This window comes from Psittacula echo (genome assembly GCF_963264785.1).
Source record: "Psittacula echo genome assembly, chromosome: 12".
NCBI lineage: Eukaryota > Metazoa > Chordata > Aves > Psittaciformes > Psittacidae > Psittacula > Psittacula echo.
In genome coordinates this window covers 9142690-9167495 of record NC_137747.1, presented here as the reverse complement: position 1 = coordinate 9167495, position 24806 = coordinate 9142690, and the positions used below count along the sequence as shown (strand labels likewise).

Sequence of the window (24806 nt, the reverse complement as noted above, 5' to 3'; positions counted from 1 at the left end):
CTATAGGTCCAAGACCTCCCCTGAGTAGGCGCTGGGGTCCTCGTTCGCCCGCGTGTTCACCTTGAACTGCCGCCGCAGGAAGCCCCCGTAGCGCTTCTGATTGTCCCACTTGAGCTTGGGCCGGATGCGGCGCATGAAGCCGCCGTAGCGCTTGTGCAGCTCCTGCCCCTCGGCCCCGGTGCCCGTGGGCTCCTCCTCGCCCCCAGCCCCTGCCAGCCCCGGGTAGTCCTCGGGGGCCTCCCGCTCCCCGGGCTTGCGGCCGAAGCCCCCGAACTTCTTGCTGAGGCCGCCCTTGCTGTGTGCGTTCTCGCGCAGCAGGGACAGCAGCTTCCCCTTGGACATCTTCTTCATGAAGCCCCCGTAGCGCTTGGCCGGTGCCAGCGGCTGCTCCCCAGGACCCAGCTCCTGCTCCGGCTCTGCCTCATCCTCCTCCACCTCCCGAGGGGACGGGTCTGTCCCCTCAGCCAGAGCCACCAGCGGGGCCAGGAGCGCCAGCGCCTTCCTGCACGTGTCCCACTCGGGCCCGGGTGGTGAGGAGCCCTGGCATTCCCACAGGCACATCTGCAAGACAGCAGCCCCAGGACCCCCACTGGCATCACCTTAATGCTCCAGGTGATCCCTGTCCTCCATCCCACCCTGCTTCTGGGGTTCCCACAACCCAAGTACGAGAGTCCGCATCCATTGTGATCCCAAGCTTAGCAAAGAGCTGCAGCTTGCTTGTTCCCATCACCCGGGGTTACCCGCACCACCACCCCATGCAGCAGCACCCGTGATGCTGTGACTCACCAGGGGCCGGATGCTGGTCTCGGTGCCGTGGGTCTGTGCCGCGCACAGGGAGCACTGGGTCACGCAGTCGGCCGATGCTGCCGCAGCCAGGGAGAGGCAGAGCACCAGCACCAGCGCCTGCCGCACCATCGCACCCCGCAGCCGCTGCCTGGGGGGGAGAGGCACAGAGCCCATCACCCTCCATGTGCTGGCTCCATCACTGCCCCACCGGCTCTGTTAGTGCAGGGCACCTTCCATCTGCTCCTGCAGGGCTGCCCCTGGGGACAGGCACCAGGACACCGTGCCCGTGTAACTCACCTCCGGGTGCTGCTCCTGGGGCCAGTCAGGGAGAGAAGGGGACAGGAGTGACTGTGGGGACACTGTGGGATGTGATCGCTCACCCTGGCTGCAGCCTGGTCCTTGGCACAAGCCCAGAGCCTCTCAGGGCTGCAGGGCTACTGAGATCCACAGAGACCATCATCCCATCCCATCCGATCTGCATCCCATCCCTCTCTCCTTCCACACCATTAGAAAGAAAAGCCCCTTTTGTCTTCACTGTTGAGTTTCTCTGCAATATTGCAATCACCACATTAACACAGAGGAGATTAATCATGGGCTCTCCCCCTTGGCCTTGGGGAAGAAAAGCACCGCAATTGGAGCCACTGGCGGAAAGCGGACAGGGTGATGCCATCACCAGTTTTGAAGCCACCCCACACCTGCGTAGCCCCGGTTCCTCTCTCTTCCACTACAGCTTCTGCTGGGCTGCTGCAGCAGAAGGAAGGGGAAAAAGCTGGATTCCAGGCTCAACCCTACTGCAAACCAGGATCACCACCTCTCAGCCTGCCCAGAGCCGAGCCAGAGCCTCTCACCTCCATGGATGAGGCCAGGGAGGGCTGAACTCACCTTGCAATGGCTGGGAAAGGGACTGTGCTGCTCCAGAACCCCTCAGCAAGGCTGGAGGGGACAGTGCCAGCCCTGGCTGCAGTGCCACAGGACCACGGTGCCATCGGGACCATGACAGCCCTGGGTGCAAGAGCCAACCCCAACGGGATGTGCTGACAGCAAGCCCCTGACTACCTCCTTGCCTGCTTTCATCTAGGGTGGAAAGACATGACCCAGAGGGATCTGTTACACATTAATGACGCATATCAGAGACTATTGTATTCTCCAGCACTATCTGCTAATGCTCTGTAATTGGTCCTGATGAAGAAGTGTTAATGCCACGGTATTAATTCAGGCTAGATTAAAACTTCATTTGAATTATCTGCACCGCCGTGTGTCGCGCTCTCTGCATTCCCCGGCTGCACCGCGCAGCCTGGAGCGTGGCACCTCTGCCAGCACTGGCACCGGGATGGGCATGGAGGGACCTCAGCCAGCCCCAGCCACCACGACACAGCAATGGGACCTTGGTACCGCACTGAGACAGCACCGATGAGCAAGGACACGCTCAGGTAAGTGCCGCCTGCAGCACTGAGGGTAATGAAGCCCCTAAGAACCATGTGCTGCTTCCAGCAGCTCCACTGGGAATCTTTTCCCTTCTTTTCCTACTTGTTTCCCTTCCCTTGCCTGTGCCGTGTGCCAGTGTCACTGGAGCAGTGTGCAGGGATCACATCATCAGTGTTCACCCCATGCTGCAGGTGTGACCAGCACCGCACAGATCAGTCCCTGGTGTTTCAGACATGGTGTGTCCCATCCCTGTCACCCAGCTCCATCCAGAGCACTTCACGGCACTCAGGGGAACTACAGAGTGGCCAAGGACCCTCAATACCCAGGCACCCCAAAACACCCCACTCCAAACGTACCTTGTCCATCTCCCTGCTCCTGCAGCCAAGGGGGGGGGGGGGTGTGTGACTGGGAAAACTGGGACAGGAAAAGGGAGAAAAGCAAAGGGCTTTGGATAAAAGAGAAAAGCAGCAGCACACAAAGGGGGGAAGAAAAAAGCAGAGTTAGAGCTGGATCCTGTATTACCTGGCGGAGCGCTGAGGCTCCGGAGCCGTCCCTCCTTGCAGGAACACCTCGGTAGCAATGCCAGCGGTGGGTCCCAGCACATCCCAACTGTGTCAGGCATCTGCTGGGATCCCCTGCTCCCCATCCTGCTTCCACTCGAGTGCTCAGTGCCCAGGTTTGCTTGTGTGTGGAAAAGCCCCGAGCTGCATCCACGCACCCCGGGGCCAGTTACAGACCCAAGGAGGGATGGGGAACCCTGGTGTGTGCCAGAAAGCACAAGGACCGACCCTGCATCCTGATTAACGTGTGGTTATTGCTAGTGGGATGTGAACAGCTCTCCCGGATCTCTCCTCCCACACAGGTCTAACCCAGGCAGGTTGAAACCCTGCACATATTGCTGGTGAAGAAGAATCCCTTTCCAGCAGTTCCTTTCCTCACCTTTCAAAACAAGGCTCTTCCTAAAAGACAACGACTTTTGGGATGGAATCACAGCAAAACTCAAGCTGCTGCTAGAGCCAGAAACCTCCCTCCATCCTCTCCCCTGGCTCCCTTTGTCCCCCTTAGCCCTGTGTGACCCGAGGCCAGACATGGCATCAGCATCGAAGCAAACCCCAGCTCTGGACAGCAGCTCGTGGGCTGTGAGCCCACTCGAGGGACAAGGAGCACATCGCCACAAGCCCCACCATGACCCGCTCCTGGCACCACGGCTCAGGTCTGCTTTTCGAGTCACCCTTTGGTGAGTGACACCACGCGATGGGAGCGGGACGGTGACCCCGGCAGCAGCCCTACCTGCGCTGTGCCCTCGACGAGCCGGGTCGGGACCGGTGGATGCGTTCCCTCCGCGGGCGTCAGGCTGAGCCGCGCATCGGCGGTGCCGGCAGGGCCGCGGTACCTCCGGACTCGCCACACGCCGCCTCTCACCCCGCTTTTATGGCCACGGAGTCTCCTCCTGCGGCGGGGCCCGGCTGCGCTCGGCGCCGTGGAGCCAATCGGGGCGAGGGAGGCTGTGAATAATCAGCCCCGCAGCATCCTCAGCACCTCCCGAGCAGGTTCTCCCGCCGAGCCAGGGGCTCCCCACAGCCCCCCGGCTGCCCCGAGGACTGGGTGCACGTCCCATCACTGCACTGCCACTGACAGCATCCCTCGGGGACCCCCGTCGGGGCCAGCCTCGTCCATCAGGGCTGAAACTTATGCCCCAAACACAGGAGGTGGCAGTTTGGGGTCCATCTGCCCCCCTGGTTGTGTGCTGGAGGGGTTTTGCTGCTGGGGGTGTGAATCCCCCCTGAGCACCACATTCAAATCCTGCCCAAGGGGGATGAAGCCCTGACTCCCTCCTGCACCCTGCTCTCCAGGCTGGGGAGATGCTGGGGAAAGGACTGAGCCCATCTGAATTGACCAGGATGGGCAAAGGCGGGTCTTAACACACTGGGAAAGGCTGGTCCCCCCTCAACCCACCCAGGCTGGCTGCTCTCAGGCAGCAAAGCCCTTGCACAGAACCCCCCCATGTCCACACCATTGGGGCTTGAACTCATCAGACTGCCCCTCTGTTCCTCCTCCGCTTGAGGACAAGCCCACAGAGCTGAGTCAGAGAGGCAGGGGGACTAGAGTGGGAGGATGGAGACACCCCCCACTCAGCATCACTGCTCAGTCCCAATTTTTGTTCAAACATCTCCAAGCCTGATTTGGAGGTGAAGGAGGGCAGCACCGGGCAATACCAGACCCTCAGCCCATGCACCACTGTCCCCCTGCACCATGTCATGATAGAGATGTGGGGCTGGGGGTCCAGGGCACAGACCCCACGGATCCGGGCCAGTCAGTCCTGTTCCTGCACTACCGGCAGCGCAGCCCCGTCCTCTCGCCTTGAAGATGGAGCTATTTTTATCGGAGCTCAAGAGGAATGTTTCCCAGCAACCTGCCTTTCTGCTTGGCTCCAGTAGCAGCTGCCGGACCCGGTGGCCCCTGCTCATCCTCTCAGTGCTGGTGAGGGGCATAGGGGCCACCGGCATGGCCAGGAGCCTCCACTGGGCACCCAGCAGCCATGGCTGGATGGGCAGAGCAGCCTGTGCCGACTGCCTGTGGTCTCCTATCCCCATGGCTGGTGCCACCTCCACTAGCACCCATGTTTGGGTGCCAGGCTCTGCTCCCCAGAAAGCACATGGAACCCCACAGCTTTTGCTTGGAAGTGGATTTTAGCTTGCCCAGGCTGGGGCTGTACCAGCTCTGAGGGACCAAGGGAGCAGGGGCAAGGCAAGGGCAGAGTATCCTGCATCTCCCCAGCACTGATGGAGGAGATACCCCCTGTGGAACCTATCTGGGGGCAGAGGGCATCCATGGCCCCCCTCATTGTGGTGAGCTGGGCTGTGCAGACACAGAACAAAGCAGAGAAGAAAAAAAGCTGCAAATTACCCTCAGTCAGGGGCTTCCGGCACCCCCCTGGCAGGTTTAAGCCTTGCTGCTGGGATTATCGGTCCCAGGGGCAACACAGCCACTGCAGGGGGGAGCATTTCTTACACCAAACCCATCCTTTCTATCAAATAGCCCTCCCAAATCCATTAATCCATCCCTAAAGCCCAGTCTCCTGGAGTCAACCTGCTATTCTGCAGGCAAACGGCTCCATCCAGGAGCAACAGCATTGCCCCAATGGCTGGTGCCTGCCTGAGAACCACGGAGCCCAAAAGCAGAGCTGCTTCCAGCACCTCCTAAACCAAACAGCCCTGGGTGCAGCCACCTCCTATGCAGGGTAATTGCACAGGAGGGAGATGCTCTTCTGATGATGGAGCAAACCCCACAGGCATGAGAGGGAACTTGTTTGTGATAAGGTTTCTTCCTGATCACAATATTCCTCGTCAAGGCTGATTCCCTTTGCTCTCGGGGGAGGTTGAGTGACTCCTGTTCCCGGAGCAGAGCTGGTTTATTTTCTGTGTGCCACAGATGTGCTGGGCTGGGCGAGAGGGTCCTCACTGGGGCTGGTTGGGGTCCAGGCCGGTGTGTGTGGGGGGTAATGGGGTCCTTTGGGAATGAAGCTGGGAGCGAGCCCACCCACCAGCAAGTTTAATTAATACTCATCTGTCGCTTCCTAATGGGAAAGTGTCTGTGAGTCACACTGACATTTCCCTGGGACAATGGGAATTAAGCACCTGGGTAAGAGAAATGAGCACTAATAGGAAAGTTAAGTTTTCGTAAGTACATGAGTGAGGAGCGGGCTCAGTGAGGAGGGGGACGAGCTGCGCACCGAGAGCAAGTGGGAGGTAATGGCACCAACGTCACACAGCGCTGCCACTCTGCCTGTCACCCCCAGCACACACAGGGCCCCTCCAGGGTGCCCCATTCCCATCCTGGGATGGGGAAAACCACCCCTGCAGGCAGGATGCTGCTGAGGGGAGCATTTGAAGGCGGCCACTCCACTGTGGTTCCTATTCAGCTTTATCCTATTGAGTGGGACAGGGATTTTCCAGAAGCTCCTAAACGTTCTTCCTCCCTCCAGGCCCTAAATCAAGGCCAGGCTGCCATGGCAGGGCAGGGAGCTGGCTGTTTTGCAGGCAGATGCAGGCAGGGGAGGGAAGCAGCAGTTTTGCAGGCAGAAGCAGGCAAGCGATGCCTGCGGCTGCTGCAGGTACGAGATGCACTGGATGCATTTTGTGGGCTGCAAGAGACCCCAGTAGCTCCATGGGGAGAACTGTGGGATGGGCTGAGCCTGGAGGATGCTCCCAAACTCCCTTTGGAGTCATTCACTCTGACTGATCACTGCAGCCCCCGATGAACCTGATCTGAAGGCAGATACCGGGCAGGCAGGGGGAGGTCATCGCTGCAGTGTGGGGACCAGGACCTGGTCCAGCCCCTACCTGCATCACACCGCGGTGGCTCGAGGTCACTGCGCAGCCCAGGCGGGCACATGGTGACCTCCCTGCATGGGCAAAGAGGCACAAGTGGCCACTCGATGCGGCACAAAGAGGGGAGCCCACAAAACACAGCGAGTCACGGCGCTGCCATCACCCCCACCGGGAGCGCTGGGCTGCGGAACGGCCTCCGCATTCCCCGGCCTTGAGGTGAAGTGGCTCCATTTAAAAGCAAATTGAGTTCAAAGCACTTGCGGGAGCTGCAGCCTGAGCCGCGGAGGGTCAGCTCTGCCGTGGAGCCATCACCTGCCCTGCACACCAGTGCTGGTGGCTCGCAGGGTCTCCATCCTCCCTGGGGGGGACCAGTGCGATGCATGATGGCAGCGGCACAAGCCTCAGGAGTGAGTCAAAATCCAGGCGATTTTGAGAGCTCCTCCATAAACCGACTCCGCAGATGCTCTCCTTGACCATCCCTGCCTGCTGCTAACGTCACCCGTGCCGGGGGCTGGGAAAGGCGGCGAGAAACGGCTGGAAAATGACCTCTCATGGGGCTTGATGCCCCTTTTCCCCCCTGAATCCATCTGCCCGCCCTAGCAGCAGCAGGTCCAGCAGCCCCGTGGCAGAATTAGACCCATCCACACTGCCTGGGCTGGATGGATGCTCATGAAGTCCCCAGGCGGGGGATGAAGAGCAGTTTGGGGACAGTGTGCATGACACGGACCCCTGTGCGGGGACAAGGCCACCCCACACCTCCTGCCCGAGGCAACAACACGGCCAAATCGGCCCCACAGGAGCCGGGACTCGAGTCCCGCGGGACACGGTGCTCCCATGGTGAGGGGAACACGCTGCAGCCCCAGGGATCCCACCCGTGCGGCAGCCGCCGTGTCCCGGTTTTGGCCATCGGTGCATTCCCCATCCCACGGGCACCCGGGGATCAGCTGGAACCCCCGCGGGGAGCCCCGGGACCGGGCTCGGGGGCCTCAAACCGACCCCAAGCCCCGCGCCCGCCCTTCCCGGTGCGGCGGCACAGCTCCGGCGCACCGAGCCCCCGCACCGTGGGGCTCCCGGCACTGTGGGGTCCGATCTCCCGGTCACGGCCCGCGGCCGTCACCCCCCATTCCCGGTGCACTGGGGGGGGGCGGGTCACCCCCGCCGTTACATAAGGGTTACGTCAGGGTGCGGCGCCCCGCCCCGCCCGGTCACACGGCCCCCGGCCCGGAGCCCGCCGCCGCGGACCAGGTGAGCTCCGTGGGCTGGGCCCGCGCTGCCTGTGCCGGGCCCGGCGGGGCGGGGGTGAGGACACCGGGGCCGGGGCGGTGGCACCGGGCGCCCGCCCCGATGACCGGCCTGTTTACACCGGGGCGGCGCGTACCACAACGGCGGGGGGGCAAGGCGGGTGGCTGCCGCGCTGAGCCCCTGTCGCGCTGACCCGCCCTGGCAGCGCGGCGCCCCGGTTACCGAGCACGGGGTTGGGGGTACCGGGTTCCCACCACCGAGGCCCATCCCACTGCCGGTTGGGTTCCGGTTCCTGGCTCCGTGCCCGTGCTCCCCCCCTCGCCGCTGCGATGGTTCGTCCCGCGCCGCCGCGATTGGCCGAGCGCTTAAAGGGGCAGGCAGCGCGCGCTTTTCCGCCCTCGCCGGCGCGGCGCATCCCGGTGCGCGGGGCGGGGGGGGCAGCGGCGGCGGGCGCGCGGCCCCCCCTCGGCGGCGCTATGGAGGCGGCGGATGGCGGCCGCCGCGGGACACAAAGGGCGGCGCGGCGGCGGCGGCGGGCGACTCAGCGGGGCCCTATGGCGGCGGCGGCAGCGCTGGGGCCCGGCCCGGTTGGCGGCGGCAGCGGAGCTCCGCGGTACAGTCTGCTGGCCGAGATCGGCCGCGGGGCCTACGGCGTGGTGTACGAGGCGGTGTCGGGCCGCAGCGGCGCCCGGTTGGCGGTGAAACGGATCCGTTGCGACGCTCCCGAGAACGTGGAGCTGGCGCTGGCCGAGTTCTGGGCCCTGACGAGCCTCCGGCGGCAGCACCCCAACGTGGTGCGCTTCGAGGAGTGCGTCCTGCAGCGGCACGGCCTGGGGCAGCGCATGAGCCACGGCAACAAGCGCAGCCAGCTCTACCTGCGCCTCGTGGAGACCTCCCTCAAAGGTACCCGACCCCCCCGGGCCTCCTGCACACCCCCGGCACCCTCCCGCACCCCCCGTTACCCGCACCGGGGTCTGTGCTCGCAGCAGGTGACCGGTGGGCCACCCTCAGCCTTGTTCCGCAGCACCACCCCGTTGCTCAGACCCCTCCTTGGGGGCCCCCAGCACCCTCCCTTCCACCTTAACTCCCTGTTTCTCCTGTATAACGCCCCATGGCTCCTCTGTCCTGCTCCTTGCTAGCCCTGTGCTCTCTCTGTCCCAGCCACACTCCCATCACTTGCCCCTGTTCTGTCTCTGTGCTGCCCCAGCATCCCCTTTTTGCTGCCACCCACACCAAGGACCCTGTGGGACCCCCACCCAGCAGCCCCTGTGCTGGGTCCCGCTCTGTGCTGGGTCCTTGGGCTCTGCCTATGCATCCTCTCCCCTTTCTCCCCTTCCTTTTCATGCTGCTCCCAGGGACACCTCTCTCTTCAAGCCCCCATCCTGTTCTTTAGCAGCCCTGTGCCCTCCTTGTGCGCTCTCTCCTTTTGCCCTGCATCTCTGCAGCACCTCATCCCTGGCCCTCTCCTCCTGAGGGACCCTTTTGTCACTTCCAGGCTTGGACCCAGCCCTGGGGAGCATCCCTGTGTGCTCACCTCAGCCCTTCCCTGCACCCCTGCCAGCACTTACCTCCCTCTCCTGTACGCCCCTTCTGCTGAGGCTCTGTGGCACAGGCACACACATCCCTTGGGGACCTTCACTGGTCTCTGTCCTGGTCCCACCAAGGGGACAGCCCTCCTCTCTCTACCTGACCCACAGTCCTGTCTGCTCTGAGCCCCCAAGGCTGCAGCCGGTATGGTGCCCTGTCTGCTCCCTTGAGCTCTTACACCTCTGGGATCATTCTTCGTGTTCTCCTGTCTCCCCCTGTGCTGGCTCCATGGGGACAGCACTGGAAGCACCAGTGCCCATAGCCTGGGCTGACACCCCCATCTTCCCCTGGGGTCTGTCAGCAGCATCACGGGGCTGTCAGGGGTCACCTTCTTCTGTCACAGTAACTGTGATGGTGACATCTCCAAAATGCTCCCTCCCATCCTCTGCTCCCTTGGCTGCTTGTCAGACCCAGCTCTTGCCAATGTGGTAAAGATGTGGAAAAGTACAGGACCCCATCTCCTCAGTGCCTCTGTTCCCCATAGCTTCCAAAGCCAGCTCACCCCACAGCCTCCATCCCCAAACTTGTGTGCCAGGGCTCCTGTATGCTCCTTGGGGAGCTCGGTCTCCCCATACCCCCTGGTGTAGGCAGTCTCCAGACCCTGTGCCGGGCACAGACTTCACACTGGGCTGCCAAGACCCCCATCCTCTGAGCAACTGTCAGGGTCTCAGACTGGCCCTGCCTCTCCTGTCCCCTCTGCACTCCTGGGAGAACATGTCAGGACCTGCCTGGCTCTCCCCCGTGCAGACCTCATCCTGCTCTCCCTGCGCATTCCACACACAACCACCCACGGGAGGCTCCCCAAGGGCAGTGTCCTGGTTTCTGCATAGCCTGGGTGCTTCCTTCATGTGCTCTCACAGGCACAACTCCCTAGAGAGGAGCCAGCTCTTCCCTTTGGCTGTGTCCAGCTGTAGCAAGTCATGCTCTGTCTGCAGATACAAGGCTTCTGGCTTCCTTTGTCCTGCTCACACCCTATGAAGAGGCTTCGGGAAAGCTCTTGGGTACCTATGGGTCCCCCATCTCTAGGTAGGAAGAGAACCCCCTGACTTGCCTTGCCATGGGGAAGGCTTTGCTGCCCTGGTTCTGCAGCAGCCCTCTGAAGACGGGAGCGGAGCTGAGCTCTTCATCCCAAGGCTGCAGAGCAGCAGTTTCACTCCCCAGACCAGGATGTGTTCTCCCCTCCATCTGCCTTCTTCCTGGATGCCCTGTGGGCTGTGTTGTGCTGGCCCTGGGCTCGGGCAGAGGTTGTGGTCGCTGCCTTCCTTTGGGTCTGATACAGCACTGATAAGGAGTGTCAGAGCAAAAGCTGGGGCAGAGGAGCCTGCAGGTCTGGTGTGTCCCTCCCCATGTGCAGCAGCAGGGCTTTGCTGTGCTGTGCTGCCGTGCTGCTCGGCACGACCGCAGCGGGGCTATTTACAGGCCAGCACAGATGCTGTGCCAACGTGCTGGGGCTCAGGGCATGACAGGGATTAATCAGCCTTGCTGCATCAGGAGCACCACTGCTGGGGTACCAGGCACTGTTGGGGGTCAGCTACAGCAGAGCCCAAACCCTCATCGTTTTAATGAGATGGGGAATGAAGGATTTAAGGGCAGAGTGCAGAGAGGAAGCTGGAAGCCTTGAATGAGCCTGAGGAGAGGCACATCCCTGAGCAGCGTGCTTGGTGCCATGATACACGTGTACCTTCAGGGCTGTGCGTGGCCATGTGGCTGCTCCATCCCTGGCAACGTTCAAGGCCAGGCTGGACGGGGCTTGGAGCAACCCGCTCTAGTGGAAGGTGTCCCTGCCCATGGAAGAGGGTTGCAACTGGATGAGCTTTAAGGTCCTTTCCAACACAAACCAGTCTGGGATGATTCTCTGTGCTCCTTTTGTTGTTCCTAACCCATAGCACCCAGGCTTTGTGCTGCCAGCTCCCATCTCTCTGGTGCAGCCTCTTTGCACAGAGGGAGTCAGAGGTTACCTGTGGGTAGTGGGATGCTGGGTCTGCTGTCATTACACTATTTTCTACCTGTGATACTAAGCAAATTAGAAGCTGTTAACAAGCTCCCAGGGTAGGTGCTGGGAGGCCTGCTGTGAGGATGGAGAGCTTGGTGAGTGCTGTTCTGTTTGGGGAGGGGATGCTCTCTTTGTGATGGAGAACAGCTCTGGCCTATCTGCATCTCTTCAGCTCTTGGCTGCTTGACATCAGTTTGCAAACATCTCATCTTTAGGAAGCGCCTTGCCAGCTCTTTATGTTTAAAGCTGTTTGTTTTGAAGGTAGGAAGATGATTTAACAACTAAAAACACTTTCTGATTATAGAGAGAAAATGAGGAAATATTACTCTTGGCTGCAGCCTCTGTGAGCAGCACTCCACCCAAAGTGAAGTGCATGGGGCTTGCAGCTACTGCTGGGTCAGCGGCATCCTCCCTCTGCTTGCTGAGGCTCAGGGGCCAAGTTTCACATCAGAACCTTTGTTAGGCTAAAACCAAACCTTGGCTTGTCCAAGTTAGACCCTGGCTGTGGTGAAGCTGATGTTTGAGCTGTTTGAATGCTCTCACCCTCCCACTTGCATGCCTTGGCTATGTGTGATGGGCATGGGGCTGGCTGTGCCCATCATGGTGTGGTTCCTGGCTCAGAAGACCCAAACCCTTCTGCTCCCCATGGTGGGGCTCTGTGGATGCAGAGAGGAGCAGGAAAGCAAAGCTCTGTGCCCTGCGGGATGTCACTGGGGTTTAGCAAACCCGAGTGGTGTGAGCTGGGGCTGTCCTGGCTGGTGGGGCCGAGCAGCCTCTGCTTCAGTTTCCATGTTGTCATACTGGCCTTGCCAAAGGGGGTGGCTCACACCAGAGAAGCTGCTTTTCCTGGGCAGTGTTTTGGCCTCCAGAGCCAATCTGTCCTGTGCTGCTCCCACCTGGCCCTTGGGTTCATGTGGTGAGCCCCCCCACAGCACTTTAGGGGTCTCATTTAGTGCACTCAGTGCTTTGTGTTTCCAGCCTGTTCATGCTTCCTCCCAACATCCAGACCTGGAAGATTGCTGAGGGCAGGAGGTTCAGCCAAATCTTGCTGTTGTTCAGACTCCCATTTCCATAGCAGTAGCCATGGATACAGACTGTTTGTGCAAATAACCAATACTCCCACCCACACCAATTGCTGACCAGGACAGGGCAGCTCAGGGCTTGGTGTTCATCAGAGCCCTTGGCTTTACCTGCTCCTGGAAGCTTCTCCTTTTCCCAGATGCTCTCTAGGGCTTTGCTAAAACAAAACCCAACATTGTCAAACGGGTGGAGTTATTTCAGTGCTTTCAAAACACTCGGGTTCCTCTGGGTGACTGGAACTGTGGCAGAGGCCAGTGGTGGCCTCCAGCTTCTCTCCCTTATGGTGTTTGAGGGTGGAACAAACCCTACTTCCTAAAGCCCTGGTTGTGTGTGCAGGCTCTGCCTGTCCTCTCAGTGCTCTGTGCAGGTAAACTGGGGCCTGGAAGTGGGGTTTGCATCCTGGCATCAGCTGATGGGGCTGGGTCTGCCACTGGTGTTCTTTAGGGCAACCTCGTGACAGCAATGCCAGGTCGTCCGGTGGAATACCAGTGGCAGACCCAGCCCCATTAGCTGATGTGATGCAGTTGCATTTCTCTCTGTGTCTAGTTAAGTACCAGAGTGCTTTGCCTTGGCAGAGGGCTTGTGGAGTAAGATGAATTGGACCTGAGATGCTCTGAGCTTGAAGAGCTCCATGGGATGTCTAATGAAGGAAGAAGCTGCTTGGGGGGTAACATTTAGCACAGCAAGTTATATCTATAAAGTGTGGCTGAGATTGCACCCAGCAAACGTTGTTTACTGCTTGGGCCTCCAGTTTCCTCTCTTTAAAGACTTGTTGGCACTATAAGAGCTGTATGAAGTGTTTCTGAGCACAAACACAATGCTTAAACACACAAGTTTAGTCTGAGAAGTGCCAGCTTTGACAGTGGGGTGACTGTTCTTAGCCAGGCTGGACTGGCACAGCGTTAAGCCATGTATTTACTCACAGTTATACTAGGAAGGTATAAGCCAGTTTGCCTCCTGCAGCAGAGCTCAGGTGGGAGAGCTTTTGTTCACATAGAACTGACTTTTTTCCTATGTATGTGCTGCTGTTTGTGCCTTTGGTCTCTGCTGCTTTGGCTGTCAGAGCCCAGGGAGAATTGCCTGATGGTAGCACAGGAAAATAACCCTTTGGTTCAAGTCCCCTGCAAGCACCTGAGAAGATACGTGCTTGACCTCACTCACATGTGTGTGCATTGCCTGGAGCAGGTCTCTGATGCATCGGGCTCAGATAAAGGTCATGCTGATGTGTGACACTCCATGGAAACCTAGAGCATTTGAAGTCACAGCAGTGCCACCATCACTGCTGGTACCTGCAAGTGCAGTAGATCCCAGTCATGTTCCTAAAGCCTTTACTATCCACATAAACCGGATGCGTTCTTTGCCCGTGCCGAGTTAGTGTGGACATTGTGTAGTGTCTGATAAACTCACTCTTGCTCTTGTCCTTTTTTAGGTGAGAGGATCCTGGGCTATGCAGAGGAACCTTGCTACCTGTGGTTTGTCATGGAGTTCTGTGAAGGAGGAGACCTCAACCAGTACGTGCTCTCACGAAGACCTGACCCAGCCACGAACAAGAGCTTCATGCTGCAGCTGACCAGTGCCATTGCCTTCCTGCACAAGAACCACATTGTCCACCGGGACCTGAAGCCAGACAACATCCTGATAACAGAGAAGTCTGGCACCCCTGTCCTCAAAGTGGCTGACTTCGGGCTGAGCAAGGTCTGCGCTGGCCTCACTGCTCGGGGCAAGGAGGGGGGGCATGGGAACAGGAATGTGAATGTGAACAAGTACTGGCTGTCCTCGGCTTGTGGCTCTGATTTCTACATGGCCCCCGAGGTCTGGGAGGGGCACTACACTGCCAAGGCTGACATCTTCGCTCTGGGCATCATCATCTGGGCCATGATTGAGAGGATCACTTTCATTGATGCAGAGACCAAGAAGGAGCTGCTGGGGACCTACATCAAGCAGGGGACTGAGATTGTGCCTGTTGGGGAAGCGCTGCTAGAAAACCCAAAGATGGAGCTGCACATCCCTCAGAAACGCAGGACTTCCATGTCTGAGGGGATCAAGCAGCTCTTGAAAGACATGTTGGCTGCTAACCCACAGGATCGACCTGATGCCTTTGAGCTTGAAACCAGAATGGACCAGGTTACATGTGCTGCTTAAATTCAGGGCAAGGCACTGCTGTGCTTTGCAGCTGGGTAAGTGATCCCCAGTTTTTGTGTTCTTCTGTCCCCTGTACCAGCCCAATAATGTACTTCGTAGCGACACAAAGGAGGCTTTTATGTTCCTAGAGCTATTTCTATAGTGACTCATCAGAGCACTGCTGCTGAGGGTTTTTTCCACCTATTCTACTGCAAAAATAAAGTAGAGGTGGGAAACAGAATTAGCAGCTATGTGTCCCACTGCTGCCCGAAGGACCAGCAGCGCAGGCAGGGCTGGGCAGGCATCCTGCTCCTCTGAGGTCCTGGCTGGTGCGTGGCAGAGGGATCTGCATGCACCTTCTGACCCCAGCTTTGGGTACTTCCATCTCTCCCAGGGGCAGGGAAGGAGCTGCCAGTTCTGCCTCTTCTGCTATGTGGAGTGTAGCATCTAATTTCTAGACCTGTGTCTGCTTACAGATCAGCTGTGCTCAGCCTGAGCTCAGCTCTGTTCTAGCAGAGCCCCCTCCCTTCTCCCTCCAACTTGGTTTCTAAATAGTCCCAAACTCAGAGATCATGGTTCTGAGGCCTGGGTGCTCATACATGGTCTGGAAGGGACCCCAGGGACATGGGGTAGTTGGCAGTGTCATTAAGCAGTGATGCTGAAGGACTGGGAGGTGTTGCCTGCATGGCAAAGCAGTGTATGAACAGGAGCTGTTATTAGGGATTGTCCTGGCCCAACACTTCAATTGAAGTGAAAAAGGAGAGATTACAAGGGGTGAGGTCTTCCCAGCCTGGTTCTTTCTCAAGCTGCAGCAGAGCTGCCTGAGCATTGCTGGTCACAGGAGACCTCTGAAAGCCTGCCCGTGTTATGTGCTGGTGCTGCAGCTCAGGCTCCCAGCCCTGCCCTCACCCCAAAACCACCCAGAGCCTGCTGGACCAGAGCAGAGCACAGGTACAGGAGAGCACAGAGGGACGAGGGGGCTGGCCCATGCCCAAGAGTGAGCCTCCAGCAGCAGGAATGTGGGGGCATTTGGGCAGGTTTTGCTAAAAAAGCCTCATTGCTGCCCACCTGAGAGTTCCTGAGCTTACGTAAAGCGATGTGCTGCCCATCCCCTGTGTGTGTGTGTGCCCAGATAAGCTTTGTGCTGTATGCAGAGCAATAGGGATATAGAAATGGAAAGGCCCATGGGGTGGGTCTAGTTCTGTCACTGCTGCTTTGTCCAAACTAGCCCACAGACCATCCCTGTTATAAAATATTTCATTATAAAATGGAATATTTAAGGCCCTGAAGATCTCCAGCACAAGGAATTGATGCCACTGCTTCTGCCTGGAGCTGGTCCCAGTGCAAGTGTGGGCTGGGGATTAGGGTGGGGAGTGAATCTGCAGATGTAATGGGTGTGAATAAGTCCTGGGGCAGGAGCAGGGCTCCCTTCCTTGTGCCCCAGGGCCAGGCGTGGGTTTCCTCTGGCTGCTGGCAGCAGCTCTGCTGTGTGGCTGAGGGTCTGGTCGGGCTTTGCTGTGCCCATGTGCAGTGGCTCTGTGCTGACTCGGTGCTGCTCAGTTATGCAACCAGCCCCTGCCCTGCGGGGAAGCTTCATCCTGCAGAATAGTACATGCAGGGATGACACACACCGAGGGACAGTCCTACCCTGAGGCTGTTTGCTTAAAACCCAGCTGCCTTCTGCAGCACCCCCCTCTCTCTGCAGCCAAAGCCAGGCCTGAGTCTGCACTGATCACACAGTCCGTGATGCAGCTGCAGCAGGGATGGTTGCACTTGCATAACAGTGTGCCCAGATAGGAGCCCAGCACCAGCCATCTGCTCACTGCATACCCGGAACGTTCCTCTGCCTTCTTTCTGGGGTGGCAGAATATTCGCTGTGCTTCCTATAGGGTTTTCCTGCTGCATTGTGTAGTTGTGCATTGAAATCAGCCGACCTCTGGCTGTTATTAAAGGCAGATCTTAAATTGGAAACCTGCTTGAGAAGCTTAAAATGGGATTTAGAGCAGGGCCTGGATTCTGCTCCCAGGTAATTTAAGTTGGCCAAGAAACTCATGTAACCTAACTTAATTGTGGCACTGGTGCGTAGCTTATGATGCTGCTGGGTCATGCAGTGGGTCATGTTCTTAGGGCAGCTTCAGCCCCTGCTCAGCCTTGGTTTGTGTCATAACCTGGGAAGCTGTAACCCTGCCTGAGCCAGGCAGTAGGAGTTTTCTTTGTTCTTTGGTGTGTCACCGACCTCTTCTGATTTTGCTTCATGTCCCAACGGCTTTGCCTTTAGCTCAGCTATGGATGCTGCACACAAACCAGTCAGCAGGCTTTGTGCTCTGGTACTCTTCCAAAATGCAGGTGTGGGGTGTCAGGCTGAGGTGTTCTCAGCCAGGGAAGCGTTTCTGGCTTGGTTTCTGCTGGAGATGAACCTGTTATCTCCTCTTATCACCTTGTTCCCCTTCCCAGCTCTGGTCCAGTAGAGGTGAGAGGCATTTCCCTGGGCAAAATGAAGTTGCTGCCTTCATTTGCACCCTGTGCTGAAGGCTGTTCCCAAAGGCATGCCAAAGGACAAAAGCCTTTCTAATACAATAAGGGAGTGGTTGTATTGGGCTGATAATGGTCTGTTGATGGCTGTGTGATGGCCCAGCTCTGTGACTGCCCCCCACTCTAAGGAGTATTTCACCCCCTCCTTGTCCTTTGGAGAAGGCTGGGGCTGTTTTCCTCTCTCCTTTCCTGCAATGTGAGCACCTTTGTGTGTCTTTTTGGTAGCTGCCCTCTTGAGTTACCCCGGGTAGATTGGGCCCTCCCATGGGTGCTGCTTCAGTGGGACCCTGTTGATGCTGTGGGGTTGTGCAGTGTGGGTTGGACAAGCCTGAGATGTGAAAGTGCTGGGTTACCTCTCCCTCCCCTGCGCTGAGGCCTCTGCTACCACGCAGACCTCCCTGCCACCTCCCATCACTGCCATGCCCCACGCATTGGTGTCATCCTCCTGGGGTGTTGGATGAGGACCCCACAGGCGGCTGCTGCTTCATATCCTGCTGATGCTGAATGAACATTCGAGCTGATTCAAAACCCTAAATGGCATCAGTGGAGGGATTAAAAGCTCTCGAGCCAGCCCCTGAAACAATGTGCGTCAGTGGGGTGAGCTGTCCTGCCTCAGAGCTGTGAGTGCTGCCCCTCTGAGCGCTCCCACTCCCGGGAAGCACAAGTGGAAGCATGGCCTTATTTGCCAATGAAGCTGCACCACAGGAGAAATCTTTCCTTGGAGAACATTCCTCCTGACCCGCTGTCCTGGTGCCTCTCAGATCTTCTCAGAGAGGCTTCTTCCTGACTGCAGCCTGCAAAGGCAGCATCTCCTGGTTAACCTCTGCTCAACAGCAATGTGCCTGTGGCCCTGACTCCTGCTGTGAGCAGAGAGGCAGCCTCTCCCTTTAGAAATGCGTTCCTCAGGCTTGGATTCCTCATTCCCGAGGGCAAAGGGAGTTGAGCAGTTTGCTGGGCAGTGGCAGTTCTTCAGCAGGTCCCTGCTGCTGCTCTGTTGCTGCTGTTTGGTGTCTCTGCAGAGCCCCTTGCCTGCTCCTGCTGGGAAAGAACCTGCTCCTGCAAAAGGGGGGGCTAAATTCAGCCCCTGTATTGCTGTTTTCCATGTAACTGAGCTCAGAGCTTAGGTTTGGGGGAAAATGGAACTCAGGAGCTCCCTCCATCAGGTGAGTCCCAGCTTCATCAAACCAGCCCTGCAGCTTCCCCTGGCCTCAGCTCTGCTGGTCCATCCTCTGATGGTTGTGACACCCTGAATGATGCATTTCCAACACAGGAGTGGCGTTTGGGCACATGTTGCTCTTCTGGGTTCAGCCCTGCTGCTGGATGGGATGTCACAGGGACTTGGCTGGGTTGCAGTTAATGCGGGTGGAAAATGCTGGGGGGTTACGTGCAGAGCTGGGGTATTTCTGCATCCCTGATTTGGAGGACAGGAGGCTGCAGTGCCAGGGCTGTGGGTGAATGGATCCCCCAGGGCAGATGCTGTGTGCTGGGGCTTTGACCAGAGCAAAGACCTGCCTGTTCTCCCCTAAAATCCCCAGCACTGAGCATCCTCTTGGGCTGGTACAGCCCATCCTGCTCCTCTTTCCATTGCACAGAAATGGATTTTCACCTCCTCTTGCAGAGCCACTTGAGCAGCCGAGCTGCTGCTGATGCACAGGGTGAGCAGTGCAGGGTGTCCCTGTTGTCACAGCTTGTTCCACCTCCCTGTGAAGGACCCAGAGCTGGCGCTGGCATCACGTGGACCCTCAAGGCTGTAACACTCGTCCTTGTTCCAGCAGGGTTGTCACTGCAATGAATCCCATGGGATGAGGCTGCCTTCAGCACCAATCCGGTTACCTTTGCACCTTCCTCCCGGTGCAGTTGGTGTGGGCATTGCTGTTTGGGGCTGGGTAATGAGAAGCTGTGTACTGGCTTTGAGTCCTCCCAGACCTTCAGGATGCTTTGATTAAGACTTGGGAATGAAAGGAGAGGTGCAGGGAGCACATGGAATGAGCAATGCCGATGCAGTCTGGGTTGGTGGCAGGGCGCTGATACAGTGCAGTAACTGACACAAACCCACGGACATACCTGACCCCCCTCTTTCTCCTCTCTTGCTTTTCTTGCAGGTTTATTTACCAGGGACCCGTGATCTCCATTATTTACGTGCAAGGGGGGAAGTTGAAGCTAAGGGAAGATGAGGAGGATGATGCTACAGAAGATCTCTGGTGTCCAGGATCTCTGGCAATGTGAAATCTTTGGGTGTTACTTTTTGTTGGGATGGGGTGTTCTGGGGATGTGGGAGGGGGCTGCAGGGGCCTATGGAAGAGCAGCAGTCGTGCTCATGAGACTTAAACACAATCCAGAGAGCAGAGTTGCCCTTGCCCAGCCCTCCCCTGTCTCCTGTGTTGCCATTTGACTCAGTAGATGTTTCTAGACAAGATCCGGTTCCGTAAGGAGGTGGGAATCAGCCGCCAGGCACCAGCTCTGGGTCTGGTTGGGCACAGCTTTGGGTTTGAAGCTATTGCTTTTGCGGAGGGGAAACGGGAGAAAAGCGATTGCCAGGTCTGTACCAGCAGTGCAGTGCTTTAGAAACAGAGCCTCTCCTTTTAGGTGTTACAAACAGCTAAATCATTTCATAGCCAGGCAGCTGCCGACTGGGGGGATGCTGCCCTGGCTGGGAGCAGTTGACTTTAGGATAGAGCAGCATAACCAAGCTGGGAAGGCATTTAATTGTGATGGGCAGACATTTGTTCTCCCCAAGCTGGGATTTCACTCATCATGCTTGGTACCTCATAGAGGGTGATGGGGGAGCCCATAAGCATGTTTTCAGTGGACAGAAACAAAGCAGTCCACTGCTCTGATCCATTGAATGCCAACCTTCAGCTGTTAGGAACTTGAGAGGGGAGGAGGTTTGGCCTAAATGGCTCAGGTGCTGGATTCTAGCCTCCCATAGAACCCTCTTCCCTGCTAGCTAACCATCTCTAGGAAGCAAATGCTGCTGTTTAGGTTTGGTTACGTACAGTACAGCTCAGGTAAGGAGATTGCAACCTCAGGCTGAGCAGTTAATACTCGATTTCCTTGCCTATATTTAGAGCAGCACTAATATTCCAGGGCTGACCCCATGTTGATGGTCTTTAGACTTTGCTCACTGTAAATGCAATGTAAAGCAGCACCTCTTCACCACCCTGCGGGTTCTGAACCAACTAAAGCCATTTCTCATCAGGCTAAAACACCAGGTTGGTCTGACCTGGGTGCTCAGCCGGGGCCATGGGCAGCACAGGGTCCCTGTGACCCCTCATCCCTGGCTGTGGGAACTGCTCCTTGCCTGTGTGCAGGCTGCAGCTTTCCTGTGCCATCACTGGATCACTGAACTGGCAGCACCTCCTTGTATCCCCTCAGTGTTACCTTGCTGACCTCATGGGAATGAATGGGAATGGGGGAAATTCAGGTGGGTTGAGGCAGGGCTAAAGCAGGGAAAGAGGGATGGGTTTCTCTTTCTGTCTTCCATCTATTCCAGGACACAGAGCTAAGGCTGTCACTGCAGGAAGGCCAGGTCCCTCTTAGGAGGATGATGCCAGGAGGCTCCAGACCCATCTGTCTGTGACTTGTGAAGGTTTGGACAGCACAAACTCAGCACCAAGCCCCTGTTCTCACACTGCTCTTCTGTTGTTCCTGGAGATGCTGCTGTGGTCTGTGGCCAGCCACAGCCAGCCCTTGCCTGTACCCATGACCAGGCTGTGAGCAGTGTGGAGCTGGGCAGCAGGCACTGAGCAGCACTCTCAGGGGCTTTGGCTGCTCTCATTTCTCTCTAATGAGCAGCAGATCCCTGCGGTGGCTGTGCCAAGCTCCAGAGCCCTGCATCCCACAGGAGGGCTGGACCCACAAGCACAGTGTTAATGCCCTGAGCACTGGACCACCCTTCCTCCACCTGACAGAGCCTTTGCTCCTGACTGTTACAACTGTTAGAGCTTAACCTTGGCTTGAATGGGTGCAGCAAGAGGGCTTCTTTACCCTCCCAGCCCTGCTCATGTGGCTTTCCCTGCTGGAAGAGCCGCCCCTCACCAGGCATTACATCCCAGCTGAAAGGAGCTTCCTAGCAGGAGGTTTCCTTGTGTGGAAACCAAGCCTGAAACATGGGACATGGAGGCTGGTGAGTGAGCTGCTCACTGGGACCACTGCCTCCAGCCAGGTGCCTGTACCTGGCAGGCAGCTCCCATTTGGAAGTGGGCAGGAAGCATCCAGGCAGGCCCTGGGAGGGTCAACCCTCTTGCTCCACCCCTTTTTACAGGCCATCTTCAAACCACACGTCTCCACCTCAGCTTTTGCATTGCAGATGTGTTTTTCAAGCAGCTTGATGTTAGTGAGCTAGACCGTAGTGCCTTACTTAGGATTTAGCAAACACTTCCAAGGATGAGTCGCAGGGCTGCCAGCCTTTCCAACGTGGATGTTCCCCTCATTAGTTTGTTCTAGGAAGAGCATTTTCTCCCTGAATGATTTTGCTGCTGTTTGTGCTCGACTCCCCAACACTGTGCAGGAACAGGAGCCTGCCTTGTTTACAGCTCCCAGCATCTCTCCTCCCAGTTATGTTGACCCAGCCCAGCATTCCCTCTAGAACAAGGTGGGAACAGCTCAAACCTGTGTGTGCTGTGGGATGGAGGATGTTTAGGCTTCTCTTTCCAGGTGGGTCTATCTGGGCATCTCCTGCCCAGCTCCTCCAGGCTGAACTTCTCCCTCTGCTGTTGGTGTTTGACATTAGGATGCGCCGCTGGGAAAACTCAAGCTCAAGGCAGCAGCACTGAGCCTGAAGCTCATTGCTCAGCCCAGAGCCAGGCTCCTTCCATCTCTTCCTGGCCATGCTGAGCCTGAGCATCCAGGGCAGTGTTAGGGGACCCTCTCATGAGCCCCAGCTGGTGCCTGCGCCCAGGGAGTGATTGTATGAAACTGTTTACTTCTGACTATGCTGTTTACAAGAGGGATTGGGGGGAGGGGGGAGCAAGCCAAGCCTCAGGAGGATTGGGAAACGTGTTATCTGCCCCTGCCTGCAGCCAGGCTGACACCATTGGCATCACACAGGCGTCGCGGGGATCTTCCAGCCAGCTTTGGTCCATGGGGAGGAGAGAACAGAGGTGGCTCTGGCCTAGAGGGGTTAGATTAGCTCCCCCTTGTCCTCTTGCTGCCGTGTTTGAGGTTCAGCAGTGCTAGTGACAGATAAGAGTTACCCCTGTGGTCTTCCTTTACTCCTCAGGACCCAGCTCCTTCACATATCAGAGGCTCCCAGAGCCCTTCTGGAGCAATAAGACTGAAACTGAGCATTACCATCATTGTGGAAATCCTCCGTGGTGTGCATTGTCTGTCTCCTCCGTATGCAGTACTGAGTCTGGGTTTAAGCCTGCCAAGAGCCATGGAGCAGCTGCTTCAGGGCACAAACTGGGATATGTTTCCCTGCACTTTCTGCAGGTCATGAGAGCAGGGAAATGTTGCTGCTTCCATTCATCATCCCAGGCCCAAGCATCACACTGCAGCTGCTTGGGGCCAGGGGTTCCTGGTCCCTTTTCGGTGGTGCTGCTGCAGGATGGGTGTGCTGGTGGGATGGGATGGCAGTGTGTTAGCTGTTATCCTCCCATCCCATCAGCCATGCTCTGCAGAGGGGCAGCAGCTGGGAAGGGGAGCCCCTGCTCTTGTGCTGCTGCAGCAACAGCTCCATCACTAAGGGAGGTGTTGCTGGTGGTGGGGAGAGCAGCGCCTGCAGCTCTTCTGCTTAGCTGATACCAGCACATTCCAGCACGGGGTCCTTTGCATCCCAGCCCATTCCACCCCTCGGAGAAAGGCACTGGGCACTGCTGGAAGGGAAGCACAGGAGCTGCTGTGTTCCAGCTGTGACAAGTCCTGTTTCCTTGCAACCTGCCCAAGTGCTTTTAACTCCGAGGGTGATGCCCAGGCTGCTGGAGGAGCGCACAGGAGTGCTTGGTGTCCCCATTCTGCTTGGCCCCTCCAGCAGCTCCTTCAGCTTGTTCCTCCAGAAAACAGCTTTTGCAGTTGAGCTGCTTCCCTATGGAGGGAGCTGCTGGAATCCTGGAGTGAGCCCTGGGCCAGAGACACCCTGACCCTGCTCTGGGGTCTCCCTGCAGCCTCTGGGCTGAGCAAGTGGGAGCCAAGGTTTAAACCCAGACTCCAACCTAAAGATAATGGTCTTAGTAAAGGAATCTGTATTTCTCTTTCTTTTTGTTTTGCACAGAAGCTGGTGATTTAGGACCTACGTGTGAACAACTTTATAGACATATTTTTTGTACTTGGTTTACTCGCATTGGTATGAGACGTTCTATTTAAGTTCTTTGAACACTGTGGTTACCCTGATGTGTATGAGTGGCAGAGGCTTTGTAAGTTAAAGAGACGTTTGTGTGAATAAAAGCTATTTGATGGGGTTGAAAAGCCACACGCAACTTGAACACTGGATCTGTGTGTTTGTTCCTCCACCAGCACCAGGTTTGTAAGGAAGGAGAGGCCCTGAGCAGTGATAGACACACCAGGGCTCTAAACTGGTACCAGCTCCATGCTGCAGAGCTAAGCCTAGGTCTGGCTAAGCCCATCCTGGGCTATCCAGCCTGACCCAGGGTTTAGGGCATTGAACCAAGGCACGGTGGCTGGTGCCAACCAGAACGTGGCTCCCTGGTTTGCGGCTCCACTGCCGTTTATCCTCACTGGGATTAGGATTAGCCCTGCTCTCACTGCGGACACCAAGTAGGCCACAGTGATTAGTGGCACAGGCAAGCTCAGCCTCTGCCTGCACACTGCCCCTTCCCCGGCAGCCCTGTGCATTGGGAGCCAAGGGATGAGAAGCCTCTTGCTCACCCACTCCAGAGGTGGCTGCAGACCTAGCCAGCAGGAGATGCTCTGCAGAGCTGCTGCCGTAGGAGCCACAAATAATCCCTTTGCACAGATCCCAAATTGCAGATGCACAGACCCAAACCAGGCTGCTCACAGCAGCTGGGAGCTCCCATAGCCCCATTTCCAGCGGGAATCCCAGTGCCACGGCTGACATCCACAGTGGGAAATGCACAGCACGGCTGAGCCGCATCCTGCAGCCATGAGAAGGTTCCCTTTGCGCAGGGAGCAGCAGCCAGCGCTGTGCTGGGTGTCGAGCACCCGGAGCTGACGTGGGACTCGGGATGCCCCAGCACACGGAGCCGTGCCCTGTGCTCACCACTCCTTGTGTAACAGCCCCAGTGCCTGCACTGGGACGTGCTCAGCAGCCTGTCCCCTCCTGCTGCCCCCCGGCAGCCCCAGCACTGCCGCCGCAGGCTCCCCCCGCACCACATCAGCATTGTGCTCCCTAATCGCTGCTGACAGGCACCTGAAATGGGTGGTTTCGGCACAGTGGGGCCCCACTGGGGCTGGTTGGCCACAGTCAGTGCGATGGCTGAGAGGCCGGAGCTGCCCTGTTCACCCACAGGCAGCAAATGGGGGGCAAGCTGGGTTTCCAGTGCACTCCCAGCTTCCAGGTGAGTTATCTCAGGGCTGAAGGGCACCAACTACATGGCACCCACTGTGAGAGCAGCGCTGGGTACTCAAGCATCTGCCCCAGTCCTGCCCAGAGCATTGTTCCTGCAAGCAGGGCTCCAGTTGCATTGGGACAATCCCTGATGTAGTCCCTATCCTGGTGACAAGTGCGGATGCAGAGTGGCTGTGTGATGCTGCTGTTCCCCCCCCTCCACAGTCACCTCCAAACTCCCCAG

General features: G+C 57.6%; 2 protein-coding genes across 3 annotated transcripts; one reads left to right on the top strand and one right to left on the bottom strand.

Annotated features, from left to right (window-relative positions):
- Window positions 1-4805, bottom strand: PDYN (prodynorphin; the record flags this gene model as incomplete). The annotated part of the gene is given in 8 exon segments (XM_080628145.1): window positions 1-561; window positions 787-930; window positions 1017-1064; window positions 1066-1111; window positions 1113-1134; window positions 1137-1203; window positions 3502-3716; window positions 4508-4805. Coding segments are annotated over 8 exon segments (1401 nt in total).
- Window positions 4806-8198: 3393 nt separating this feature from the next.
- On the top strand, window positions 8199-23472 carry STK35 (serine/threonine kinase 35). Of its 2 annotated transcripts, XR_013957883.1 has the most exons (4): window positions 8222-8687; window positions 13874-14621; window positions 19200-19319; window positions 23309-23472. XR_013957883.1 is itself a non-coding variant. In XM_080628110.1 (3 exons), exons 1-2 carry the CDS (start codon window positions 8261-8263, stop codon window positions 14584-14586), a joined length of 1140 nt encoding a protein of 379 aa, XP_080484236.1. In that variant the 5' UTR covers window positions 8199-8260; the 3' UTR covers window positions 14587-14621; window positions 19200-23472. The 2 variants fall into 2 exon arrangements, 1 of the variants encoding a protein (XP_080484236.1); XM_080628110.1 differs by having other exon boundaries at window positions 8199-8687; window positions 19200-23472.
- Window positions 23473-24806: the final 1334 nt, after the last annotated feature.